At 47.8% G+C, this 13,511-nt stretch overlaps 1 protein-coding gene across 1 annotated transcript in view; it reads left to right on the top strand.

Moving 5' to 3' along the window:
• The window catches only part of eepd1 (endonuclease/exonuclease/phosphatase family domain containing 1), a 68,799-nt gene extending 57,895 nt beyond the window's left edge, over positions 1-10,904 (top strand). The window contains exons 6-7 of the mRNA XM_084313142.1: positions 9,739-9,933; positions 10,710-10,904. Coding sequence (XP_084169268.1) covers positions 9,739-9,933; positions 10,710-10,900 — 386 coding nt within the window. The 3' untranslated portion in view covers positions 10,901-10,904. The remainder of the gene's footprint in view (positions 1-9,738; positions 9,934-10,709) is intronic.
• The last annotated feature ends 2,607 nt before the right edge of the window (positions 10,905-13,511 follow it).

Below are 13,511 nucleotides of genomic sequence, written 5' to 3'. Positions count from 1 at the left end.
TGACGACTGTTCCTTCTGTCAAATTGTCTCTCTCTTTTACCCACTTCTGGCGGGTCTGTAGAGACGGTAGGTAGTGGAGTAGAAAGCTGTTCCAAAACTTGTCAGCCAGCACTTGACTGTACCTCCACATTCTTCGGCCGTTCGCTTCTTCAGGCCTGTACATTGTCTGGGGTAGCGCAGGGTCCAGCCGCCCCATCAAGAGTGTGTTGGGGGTGACTGGGTCGACATCTGCTATATCACTGGAGACGTAGCCGAGGGGCTTGGAGTTCAATACTCCCTCGATCTCCGTGAGGACTGTCATTAAGACTTCTTCCGCTACAGTCTGGGCCCCAAGCACGGCGTACAGGGCTGTCTTTATAGAACGTACTTCTCGTTCCCAGGTTCCACCGAAGTGGGGTGCGTTCGGGGGATTAAACTGGAAGTCAATCTGGGATGGAGCGAGGTGGGTCTTAAGTTCTGGGCCCATAGCTTGGAAGCTCTCTCTCAGCTCTCTTTCTCCGCCTTTGAAGTTTGTCCCGTGATCAGACAACAATGTAGACGGTTTTCCTTTCCGTGATGTGAATCTTCGGAAGGCCATAAGGAATGAGTCTGTGCTCATGGTTGGAAGGAGTTCGATATGTATCGCTCTGGTGGTCATGCATTTGAATACAATACCCCAGCGCTTCTCGGTTCCTCTTCCTTTCTTTATATACAACGGGCCAAAACAGTCCATGCCTGTGGAGTGGAATGGCTTGTCGCCGAGTCGGAGGCGACAGGGAGGTAGGTCAGCCATCCGGGGTATGCTGGGCTGCGCGCGCCACTTTCGGCAGTCTAGACAGGTTCGCTGGAAGCGTCGCACTGCTTCTCTTCCTTGAAGTATCCAATAGCGACGTCTGATCTCCGAGAAGACTCTCTCGGCTCCTGCGTGGTGCACATCCTCGTCGTATTTCTTTATGATCAGCTCTGTGACCTTGTGTCGGCTGTTCAAGACTATCGGGTACTTAACGTCATCCGGTAGGTCGGGGGCTCTCCGCAGACGACCACCCACTCTGATGAGATTATGGGCGTCGCTCTCGGGTGCCAGGTGGAGCAATCTGCTGTCTGATGGGACGGGCTTTCCTCCCTGTAGACAGTCTAGCTCATCGGGGAACGAGTCTCTCTGGGCTCGTTGTAGTAGAAGAAGTTCTGCTTCTTCGTAGTCAGCTGCTGAAATGTCGGCAGTGGGCTGAATCTCTGGGTGGTGCCGCAGAAATGTCTTTAGTTGCGCACTCTGTAGGGTGAGGCAATCATCTATGTTGGGGTCTGTGGAGGCGACTGTGCTCAGTCCACAGAACATAGGTTTCTTGTTCTCAGCCTCCTCTTTACTCGCTTCCCGTGGGGTGGGCGTAGGCCACTCTTCTTCCGGGAGCTTGAGGAACTCTGGTCCGTCACTGTAGATGTTGTGACGGGTGAGGTCATCTAGGGACATTCCCCGGGTGATGACGTCAGCTGGGTTGTGTTTGGTGTCCACATACCGCCAGCTCGCTGCTTCTGTTAACTCTTGAATCTCGGTGACTCTGACTCCCACGAAGACCTTGTATCTGCATGAATCAGACTTGATCCATGTGAGTACTGTCGTGGAATCTGACCACAAGATTGTTCTGTGCACCGGAATGGTGAGTTCACGTTGGATTAACGTGGCTAGATGCGCTCCTGCTAGGGCTGCGCAGAGCTCTAGACGCGGGATAGATTGTTGCTTTCGTGGGGCTATTCTTGAGCGAGCCAGGATGAAAGCAGGGTGTATCTCTCCTCCCTTCTCTTGGGCACGCAAGTAGGCCACCGATCCATAGGCTACTTCGGAGGCGTCACTGAAGACGTGTAGATCCATCTTGCATGTCTCTGGCCTCACTGTGGGTGGGAAGTAGCTGCGGCGTATATTGACGCCTCGGAGTGAGCGGAGTTCCGTCTCCCACTCTCTCCATGTGGAGGCAAGGGGTGCGGGTATTGGGTCGTCCCAGCCCTGGTCCTTGTCCCATAGTGCTCGTAAAATCATCTTTGCCCTGGTGGGGTAAGGTAGAATACATCCCAACGGGTCATATTGTCTGGCGAGTGTTCTGTACACACTCCGTCTGGTGGTCTGTATCGCCGTCGACCTTCCCTGCTCCGTGGTCAGGGGTTTGTGTCTATAGTGGAGCGAGTCTGTTTTGAAGCGCCAGACTAGTCCTAGTGTCATTTCTTGGGCTTCTCCTGGGATGGTCGCCATCCACGTCTCGCTGCTGGCAGCCTTGTCCGCGGGGGAGAGGCTGCGCAATACGTGCGGGTCGCTGCTGGCCCACTGCCTGAGATCAAAGCCGCCTTTGATCAGGGAGGCGCGTAGCTTGAGTAGGAGAGCCTCGGCTTCTTCTTGAGTCGAAACGCTTTGTAAACAGTTGTCCACGTAGAAACTGTTCTTCACACTGTGTCGGACCTCTTCATCTGCTGCTGGGTCCTCTGCGACGTGTTTCTGTAGTGCAAATGTAGCACAGCACGGGCTGCATGTGGTTCCGAAGGGGAGGACTTCCCATTGGTAGATGGCTGGGTGCTCATCTCCGATCCTCTCTCTCCATGGTAACCGCAGCAAGGGCTTCTCCTCTGGGGAGAGGCTGCGTAATACTGGGGGGTCGCTGCTGGCCTGCTGCCGGAGATCAAAGCCGTCTTTGATCAGAGAGGCGCGGAGCAGCGCACGGCGTCGCCAGTCAATCTTCTTTACGTGTCCCGCTGTGATTAGCTTCTCAATCTCAGCGCGGTACACACTCTCTTGAGCGGGGTCTTTGGCTAGGCGCCGCTCTGTGTTCAATAGATACCGCTCCGTAGCTTCTTTCGTGGCGTGAAAGGTGGGCATTCCCTCTCGCCTCAGGAGTGGAGTTGCGTATCTCATCACTCCGCCGACTGTGACTCTCTTTGTCCCTTGCTCGAGGAGGTTTATGGCGTAAATGTCTTCTTTAGAACGAATGTCTTTCTTTTCGTTCTTAAAGGGCATTGTTTCTAGTGTCCATAGCCTCTCGACATGCTGCAGGAGAGTGGTGTCTTCTTCTGTCACTCTGGAGTGGAGGCAGCTAGTGGCTGCTGTTCGGTTGAGAGATTTAGCGAGGGGGCCTTGTAGTGTCCATCCTAGGCGGGTCTTGACTGCTGCAGGACAGCCTCTGGGTCCTGTATGGACCCGGTCTATCGGGACTATGAGGTCTGCATGGTCGGAGCCTATCAGCAGGGTCGGGGTGGCGCCGTCTATGAGCGGGATAGGTAGTTGACGCAGGTGCACATATTTATCCATCAGCTTGGCGATGGGGTAGGTGTACTGTGTCCTATTTCTTGGCTGGTGAAAGCATTTGTAATCCTATACCCAGGGGAGGAAATTAGGCCACTTTACTCGCCAAATGCGAGTATTTTTTACGTTTGGCGAGTGATTCATGAAGACCACTCGCCAGTCTGGCGAGTTGACAGTGCCACGAGAGCACTGCACAAGACCCGCGGACATATATAATGTTTAATAAACGTTCCCGCAGTACTGGCCAACCCGCGGACATATATAATGTTTAATAAACGTTCCCGCAGTACTGGCCAACCCGCGGACATATATAATGTTTAATAAAAGTTCCCGCAGTACTGGCCAACCCGTGGACATATATAATGTTTAATAAAAGTTCCCGCCGTACTGGCCAACCCGCGGACATATATAATGTTTAATAAAAGTTCCTGCAGTACTGGCCAACCCGCGGAAATATAGAATGTTGAATAAAAGTCCCGTGGTACTGGCCATCAGTCAAGGAAGCACTCGCAAACAGATAACGTTAAACACAGAAGATGGAAAACAGACAGACTGAGCAACGGGGAACTGCATCCAACCCTAGTACAACTCTCGAGTCCAAGGCAAGGACACATTTAAATTACAGAGGTGTATGTTAGTCTATTGCGCACCGGACTACGACGTAAGGTTAGACATTTTATTTCATGCTCAAAAGCCCCTGGCTTGCACATCGCAGTCACGAAAGGGGCTAGCTCAACCAGTGCACAACAGCAGACCAACCCAACTGACGTTACCACAACACTTGACAGCACTGTCGTAAGGGCCTGCCAGACCACCGTGCCGTCTTAAAGGCACAGTGAACACTCGGATGCATACACAACATTGACGTGGCTTGACAACCGAGGTTCAAAGTTAACTTGATTGACTGATTGAAAACTTTATTAACAGATTGCAGAATGGGTACAATACAGTACGGCTCAATACACACAATTGTTAAGGGGATGCAGACCAGAGAAAGACTTTCGTCTTGTTTACATCAGGGTCCCCCATTTTCAATTCATCATAACATATGACATACACGACATACAGATAGACAGTACTGGCATCTATACATTTCACATCTATCTATACACTTCACAACATACTTCGGTTTTTTTCTTTCACTGCCCAACCCAGCATCTTTCACTGCCCAGTTCAGCCCAACCCAGTCCAGAATAGATCCCTCTTTCATGTTAATATGTGTTATGCTAATATTGTGAAGAGTAGAGACTGTTATTAATGTTTTATGCTAATAAATATTTTAAAGAGTAGAGACACGGTGTGATTATTACTATGATTGAAAATCAATTTAGACGAAGACATACAAAGAAGTAATTATCACAATTAGCGATTTTTTTTGGCTGGTAAAAAATCAGTTTGTCTGGTAAAAAAAATCAGATACTCGCCAGTTGGCTGGTAAGCCAAAAAGTTAGTTTCCTCCCCTGCCTATACCGTCGCTCTGGCTGCCCGCTTGCTGCGATAGTGAAGGAGACATTCTCGCCCTTTATCGTCTTTAAATCTCTTCTTATTGTCCGAATCGTCATTTGGTTCTCGCTCCCCCGCAGTCCCAGCTGGGCCGCGGCGGACGCGAGCAGGAGGGTCTTCTCTGACCCGTCATCAAGGACGGCATAAGTGTCCATGACTTTATCTTGGTAGCTCAATGTTACACGGACTACCTTTAAGAGCACTTGGGCGCCGCTGCTGCTGGCGGGGTCAATGTACATGACACTTGCCTTTGTGCTGCTCGATGGTGCAGGTGCAGGCTTTCTTCTGTTACTGTCGTGTAGGACATCTAGGTGGGCTCCGTCACACCGACTGCACCTCTTCTTTAGGCGGCACTCGGCTGCCATGTGACTGCGCGCACATCGGTAACAGCGCCTGTTGGACTTTATCCATTGACTCACTTCTTCTGCATTCATCTTGGTGAACAGGTCACATTGTGACAGCCAGTGTTCCTTCTCGCAGTACGGGCACACCATCTTCCACTTCTCTTTCCTCGAGGGGGTACTGTGGTTCTTACTGCTCGGTACTGATTCTGATTGGTGCATGACAGTCACCGATCTTCTTCCATCGTTTATTCTCCTGGGTCCCTCTCTGGAGCTTGGTGTGCTCCGCACGAACGTATCCAGTCGTAAGCTGCTGACTTCTCTCGCCAGGAAGTCGGCTAGATCGAGGAGGGATGGTTCGGGACCGTTAGGATCACGGTGGTCTCTCTGCCGCCTAAAGCGCTCTTGTCTGGCGGGTGGCAGCTTCTCTAAAATCCTCTCGACGTTAGAGTTGGCGTATAGCTCGTGCATACCCTTTTCTCGTTGCGCTCCCAGCATCCCTACCAGGGACTGCACTTTTATAGACAGGTCGTCTAATGAGCGATTGTCTGTTGCTGGGGGTAGGCGGTCAATATGCCTTATCTCTTGGATTACGTAATCCCATATACGTCCATATCTCTGGTCCAGCGCTGCTAGAGCCGCGGTGTATGGGGTCGTAGAGGTGGCATAGGCTAGCGCTATATTGTGCGCTCGGGGTACTTTCAGGTGCTTCAGTAATATTGCATACTTGTGACGTTCATCAACGACATCCACCATCATTGTCTCTAAGCACATTCGGAGCTCCGTGTACTGTGCCCGATTCTCATGGGTGAAGTCTGGGATGGTCGGTGTGGCAATGTATGACGCCGTGGATGGCTGATACATCGGCGAGCGTTGGGGGAGAGGCCTCCTAGGCGAGTCTCCTCTTGCGCCTCTCTGTGGGCTGGTACCGGCAGGGTACCATGGCCCGCTGGTCCAGGTGCTATTCCTCGGGGCTGGTCGTGCGTCGTGCTCACCCGTGAATAGAGTCGGGGGTCTGTAGCGCAGCGCCGCGGGGGTATAGCCTGGGCTGTACTGGACCTCCTGGTCCGGTGGAGTACTGTGCTGTCGTCGGGCTTGGTTCTCCTCCTCTCCCTCTTCTTCTTCTATCAGGTCCTCTAGATCCTGTAGTCGTTTATTTAGCTTCTCCGCAGTGTATGCTGCTCCTTCCTTGTAGCTGGGTCTCGCTTGGACCGGTCGGGGAAGGGGGTCTGCGGGGGGTATAGGCTTGGTCTGTTGGTCAAGTTCAGGGGCGCTTGCTCGGTTAGGAGACGCTGCCCTTGACTGTTGTCTCGACGAGTTCCTTGAACCCCTGGCGGAGGGAGAGGGTGTTGCCTTGAGGATCAGCTGCTCCATTAGTTGCGCTTGTAGCTTGTCGCGCTCGGCTTGTAGTCTGTCGCGCTCGGTTTCGCGCTGGATGAGAGCGAGGTCGCGCTCTGCTTCTCTTTGGGCACCGGCAGCGGCACGCTGGGTGTCTGCTCGGTCTCTTGCCATATTCTCTTCCGTCTGAAGGCGTCTCATCTCCAGGCGTATGCGCTCTTCTTCGCTCCGTTGCTGTGTCTGGAGTCGATCGCGTTCACCCTGAAGTCGATCGCGTTCACCCTGGAGTCGATCGCGTTCGGTAGAGGCTGTCAGGCTGACGAGGAACGCCTGTGATAGCATCCTCTCCGCTTCGCTGGGGGAAGACGGTTGTAGAGGTGAGCCGCTCCTGGCGGTACTCGTTGGGGAGTCCTGGAGCTCTATTTCCTCGGCGCTCTCCTCCTTTTCTTCCGTGCAGAGTTCTCTCTCTGTAGGGTTGTCTTCCTCCCGGGGCTGGTCGGGGACTACTTCTTCGGTACTGGCGGGGGGTAAAGGCATGTCAGCTCCCTCCTGGTCCCCACCGTGAGCTTGGTCAGTTACATTAGAACCCACTAGGGCCTCTGTGGTCGGGGTAACCTGGTCGTTAAGGTCAGACATAATTTTACTTTCTACTTTTACCGCGTTTACCGTTTGTAGAAGGCTAGGTAGTTGACTGACAGCGTAATCCTCTAAGTACGGAGGTGGCTGTCGTCTGCGCCGCGGGCGTTCTACGTTAGGAGGACCGTTTCGTGGAGTGTTCATCATAGGCCATTTCAATATTAATAACACTATATTAATATTACACTAGTTACCATCCGGCTCGAAGGACCAATTGTAACTGAGGGGTACAATTCCCTGACTGTATTGATAAGTATGGTATCATTAAACCACTACCACTTTATGTACTTTAACTACTGGCCACACAGTACATGATATAGATATGATGAACACTTTCCCACCATGAAACCAAGTCCACACAAATGTATAAGTCGAATATTTAATATATAGCAAAGGGTATATACAACGTTCACTTAATGACATTTATGATTTGAATGCACTTGTAAGGCAAATGAGTATTCGTAGGCAAATCAACATTGAATGTCCAATCTCTGGTTACGCAGGAAGCAAGTATACAACCTGGTTCTTTAGGGAACTATAGCGATGGTACTTAATGATTATAGCTGGATATACTAAAGGGGGTCCCGCTGGTTGTAAGTCAGTAGGGGGGGGGGGGGGGGGGGGTTAGGAGAGCCGCTGGCGATATCCCATCTGGCCAACGATTTCTTGGGAGAATTCAGAGTGCTGAACACGGTGCCCACAGAACCTTGGTCCACAGATGAATACCGTTGGGCCCTCTTGTAGACGGTAGCTGCCGGTCCACAACGAAGAGACGTGAGGCGACCTCACTCGGGGTAGAGCGCCGTCTCACCTGGACTCCTCTCGGGGGTAGTTCCAACACTTACCAGTGTTGGCTGTTATCCATGGCATAATCAAAGCACCCAAAGCAAGTAGATAATCCAAGCCGTGTAGGGCTCGCCGTCGTCCGGGTAAGGTAATCCAATGTGCAGGTCCACTCGTCCTAGCCCAGAACTCCTCGGATGAAAGCACCACATGTGGTCTGCCCAGCCTGGTTAAGACTCTAGATAACGCGAGGAAAACGATGGGGGTACTGCTCACTTTATAACTCTAACCGAACGATGCACCATACATAATAGACTATTATTAACTTAATAGAAATACGTCCCACTCGACGGTATAGTGCCAAACTATGACAATTCAACTATTAATCCACACGATGTCTCAATGCCATTCTGAGGCCAAGTTGACCATACTGCACCACACGTGTATCGTGGGTGAGGCTTAACGTCTTGCCACTAGGTTGGAGGGTAAAGAACTAAGGGCTAAGGGACTAAAAGAAAGTTCTACTTTACTTGCGCCATATATATATGCGCTGTGAACAAATAGTACCATTCGTATTTCGGCAGACGTATTCCTACGCGGAACCGGGGCTAGTAACGACATGTTCGTCGGCACGATTGAACTTGAACCAAGGGGCTTGGCTGCTGGCGCCAGGTTCTTGTCCAATGAGAGAATGAAACTATTATGGGCTGTTAGTAGACTAAAGGGATATTCAGTGTATATGTACAAGGAATATACAAGGGATATCAAACGATATATAAATACTATTAAATATATATCCATAAATAAATATATATATTCGGTTTAATCTGATCCTTCACAACACTATACATGAAACATTAATCAGGACAGGACCTCAGGCAAGTTGCCCAAGGAAGAAAAACAGGTGTGAGAAGGACAGTGTGGATATATCTCAGGAGGAGAGGTTTTACCCCAGAACAACTTGTGGAGTTAGACATGAGTGTCAAGCTAGCTAACGTTACCAATAACATCACCAGGTAGGCTGTACATCTGAAATTCAGTATTAACCTAATTAACCTCGCTATAGCTACTTGTGGCGCTCTCTCTTCCTCCTCTCTATTTATCTCTCCCACTCTCTCTCTCACTGGCTTTCACAGTAGTGGCTAATGTTACATTTACGTGTCCAGAATGTGATGTTCAGGATTGGTTTAACCGGATATTCAGTCTAGTTAGACTAGATAACAGCAATGTTGTCTTGCAAATAGCGATCATTGTTTCCTCCAACATTCTGTGAACATTTGCACTCTACTGAGCACACTCTTCTAGTTTATTTATTTTCGTCTGGGGGAGGCGCAGGGCGGTTGTGTTATTGTTATTTGTATGTTGAAAGGTTTCCACAAAGAAAAAGGGTGGAAAAAGAACAAGTCTGTGGCCAACATTTCCCTGAGCCTCCTGGCAGCACGTGGTGTAGTGGTTAACACTGTTGCCTCACAGCTAGAAGGTCCTGGGTTCAATTCCCGCTAGGGGACCAGGTTGCTGCGTTGCCAGGTACCCAGGGTGTGGGGTATCTCCCGGGCCTTTCTGTGTGGAGTTTGCATGTTCTCTCCCCGTGCTCGCAAGGGTTTCCCCTCCCGATAAGATAAACCCAATGGAAAAACATGCAGAACAGATCGCTAACGCTGTCGCGTCCTTGGTGAAGACGGCTAGGAGCACTTGGATTGGTCCTTGGGGGGGGGGGGGGGGGAAGGACGACGAGATGGGAAAAGTGCAGAGAGACATTTCATCAGCGACATGTGTGTGTGTGTGTGTTCTTGTGGGTCGCCCATCTTGCATGTGTGTATGTTGGTCTGCATGACAAATAAATACTTCTCCTCCTGTGCTCCTCTGTCCTCCTAGGCGAGAAGGAGCTGCTGGTGCTGGGTGACTTCGGCCTGTCTCCTCAGAGCTCCGAGCTGGAGGCCCTGCGGAAGGAGAAGCTCAGCGCCCTGGTTCCCTCCTCTCAGTTCACCAACATCAGCACCCGCTCCCCGCAGGGCTCCCTGTGTCTCGACAACATCTGGCTCAGCCGCTCCCTCAAGAAGATCTACTCAGGTTGGTTGTGTCGTGTTGGGAAATATATTTGATTTTTGATTATTCTATCATGAGCTTCATAATCAATACCAGAATGTATATCCCGGACCGTACTTTATTCTCTATTCTTGTTTTCTTGTTTTTGACTACCTAAATGTTTACTGTTTACTGTGAGCGATCTGTAGTGCAGAATTTCCCTCGGGATAAATAAAGGATTTATATTCTATTCTATATAATCTTTTGAATAGTTTTTTACTGCACTGTTAAAAATTCAAAAAATAGCTTGGAAACAAATAAAATCTATCGCCCGGTTTGTATTGTGAATGCAAACCGATTTGCCGCCAAGCCAAGTGTACCGGTGTTTATCATTGTAAACCATGGTAACGAACACTGTTCTCATACCGAATTATAATACACATTAAATAATAGAGTAATTGTCATAGCAACAGAATAACCAACTTTTAGGCCCCGACGTTACACAAATCCACCTGCAATTACAGATGATGACATTTTCAAGTTACAGATGAGGTTCTTGTTAGTCGTGTGCTCCTCTTTGTCCAGTCTTACCACTGCTTTCCCTAGCATTCATATACACAGGTGCACTTTGGACATATTAACATGTGTACCCAGTGTAAACGCATGTTGCTACATTCAGCCTGGCATTAGATACACATCAAACAGGCTACATATGAAAATAACATTTACATTATCTTGTTATTGCAGGTCCCAGACCTTTTTATTTTAATTTTTTTTTCTCTTACTGAATCTCCTCTCCTTGTGTCTTCTGCCTCCTACAGGCCACTGTGTGGTAGTGCGGGAGGGTCTGACCAATCCTTGGATCCCAGACAACTGGTCCTGGGGCGGCGTGGCGTCTGATCACTGTCCCGTCATGGCTGAGTTCTTCGCCGACGTGGCGCCCAAAGAGCTGAGCAGGAACGGCGTGGCAGTGGTGGAGCGAGGGGACATCATGCCCAAGCATGAACGATGACGAACTCTACACACTGGGGGGGGGGGGGGGGGGACGACGACGCTGTGAGACATATCAGAACTAATTGAACATTGACCTGCCCTGGATCCTGCTTCGTCTTGGTTTGCTGTGGAGCAAAAAAGTGTTTCTTTTCCTAACGAATGTGAAAAATAGAAAAAGCGCCAAGATTGCCTTTTTTCCATTTCCTTTTATCAATGTATAATAGTCTTTATGTACATTAGAGCTATGATCATGTTCAGAGTAAATTATAAAGATCTACGCTATTCTCTGTCATAGAGACGAGTGCCAAATATTTTCTATGTGTATAGTGTATGAAATAAAATCTAATTAATAACTGCTCCTCGTCTTATGTCTGAATCTCTGCCAGTTTAAACAATATGATGTATATGACGGGTAACTACAGTACTAGTTTCTCAGTCTGTATTATCTTCTAGAATTGGGAAAACTTGTGCCCTGTGACCCGACATTTCATTTGTCGTTCTCAGGGCTTCAGTTGGGTGGGTGACGAGATTAGTGGGTGACTATTAAGTGATGTCGGCTCCAGCCCCCTTTTGGACGCACGTGGCGAGATGCCATCTTCTGCTGTGATGGAGATGAGGTGTCTGGGCACGGTGCCAGTGTCCGAGGAGGCCGCTGCCCAGAGTGGATCCTCCCCTGACCAGAGGAAGCATCTCATTCCGTGGGTCTAGCTGAGCAGAAAATGGGGGAATTCAAAGAGAACTAAAATGAATGAATCCCAACTCCAACTCATACATTCAGAGTTTAATTTGTAACTATAATTTCCCCATCGATTCATGATGAGATGTAACTGCGTGTTTGGTTGTAATTTGATAGTAATAGGTGAGATAAAGTAACATTATTCAAGCTGTTGTGGAGAATAGAGCTACATGTTCTACACACAACTACACACATGGCTTTTCAATTAGTATTCCATTGCCCGAATTAGTCAAATGTTGCATTTTCTGTTAAATAGCTGATTTGAGTGTGAATACATCTCAAGTCAAATACAGTTTAATTTGTGTTATTTGTCTAGGACATTGCTTACACTCAAAAGACTTCACAACAACAAAAAATAAAGATTATTCCTGACATTTCCAAAACGTTTTTATTTAACCAGGCAGGTAAATTCTTATTTACAATGATGGCCTGGCGAGAGAACAAAAAGGCCTTTCGAAGGGTAACAGGGAAAATGAAATAGAAAAGAGACAGACTACATACATCACAGAGGTAAAGGAAATAATTAAAACTCATCAAACAAACAACCAAATAGAATTACAAAGTATGTAATACAAGAACCAGAACAGTGAAATTACATTTAAATGGCTTGGTAATTGTTGCAGGTGGGTGTGTAAACGGTCCTTAAAAGTAGTGAGGGGGATCAATTTGTCCATTTTCAAAGTCTTTCCCAGCAGTCTCGTTCCAACTGCTGTTCCTCCAATTGGAAGGAGGATTGACCAAAGGAAGTGTTAACACGGGTAACATCTAGCGAGATATGGTGAGCAGCTCTGGTGTTATAGTAGATGACAATTTTAACATTTTAAGTGTATCAAACAAGGAGGGGTCAGACCAAGGACGGTTTTGTAAATTAATCTAAGTCCATTTATTTCTCATTGAGAGTATAAAGATTTACAATTGACAATTTGCAGATGTGTGCAAGTCACAGTGATGTGTTAAAAATAGGGATGTCCGAATCTTTTCGATATTGGCATTAAAATGTAATATCGGAAATGATCGGTATCGGTTTAAAAAACAAAAAAAAAAGTATATATTTTTTTCTTTTATTTAACCTTTATTTACCCAGGCAAGCAAGTAAGAACAAATTCTTATTTTATTTATTGTCAAAAGTATGAATAATGTTGTGTTAATTCCATGACAAGAGATATGTAATGTTAATTACCTGAAATTATTAGGGGGGGGGAACCCTGCATACCCTGGTATCGGTATCGGAAATTAAGAGTTGTACAATATCGGATATCGGTAAAATAGCCAATATCGAACATCCCTAGTTAAAAAGAGGGCATTTGTAGCAAACCTAATTGCTGAGTGATACAAAACATTAAGGCGACCAAGGACACTCTTGCTTGCATGCAGGTAAATTACATCACCATAGTCAAACAATGGGAGAATGGACATTTGGACCAGGGAGCGTTTTATCAGAGTGAAGCAGGAGTGATTCCTGTATAATAAGCCAAGTCTAGCTTTTATTTTTGATTGAAGATGTAACACATGCTGAGAAAAAGAAAGTATTATCTAACCAGATACCCAGGTATTTATAAGAGGCGACTGTATCCAGAACTGAGCCATTAGTTGTTGTGATATTTCCAGGAGGGACAACAGACCTTTTTCCAAACCCCATAACTTTTATTTTTGATTTTAGACTTGTATTAAAACGAAGACTAGAGAAGGCAGCCTGTATACTATTGAAGCTGTCTTGAAGAGACCGCAGAACAGCATCAGGAGAAGGTTCAACTGGATACAAAACTCTATCATTTCCGTCCCTTTTCCAGTCCTGAATAATAGTCCAAACACTATAACTTTTGCAGGTTTTCCATGACTATAGACCCTGACTCTATACAGATCTGCTCAGATTGATGGGTATGATAACAATACA

The sequence above is a fragment of the Notolepis coatsorum genome, assembly GCF_963971535.1.
Source record: "Notolepis coatsorum genome assembly, chromosome: 4".
Lineage (NCBI taxonomy): Eukaryota > Metazoa > Chordata > Actinopteri > Aulopiformes > Paralepididae > Notolepis > Notolepis coatsorum.
This window is presented reverse-complemented; position numbering and strand designations above follow the sequence as displayed.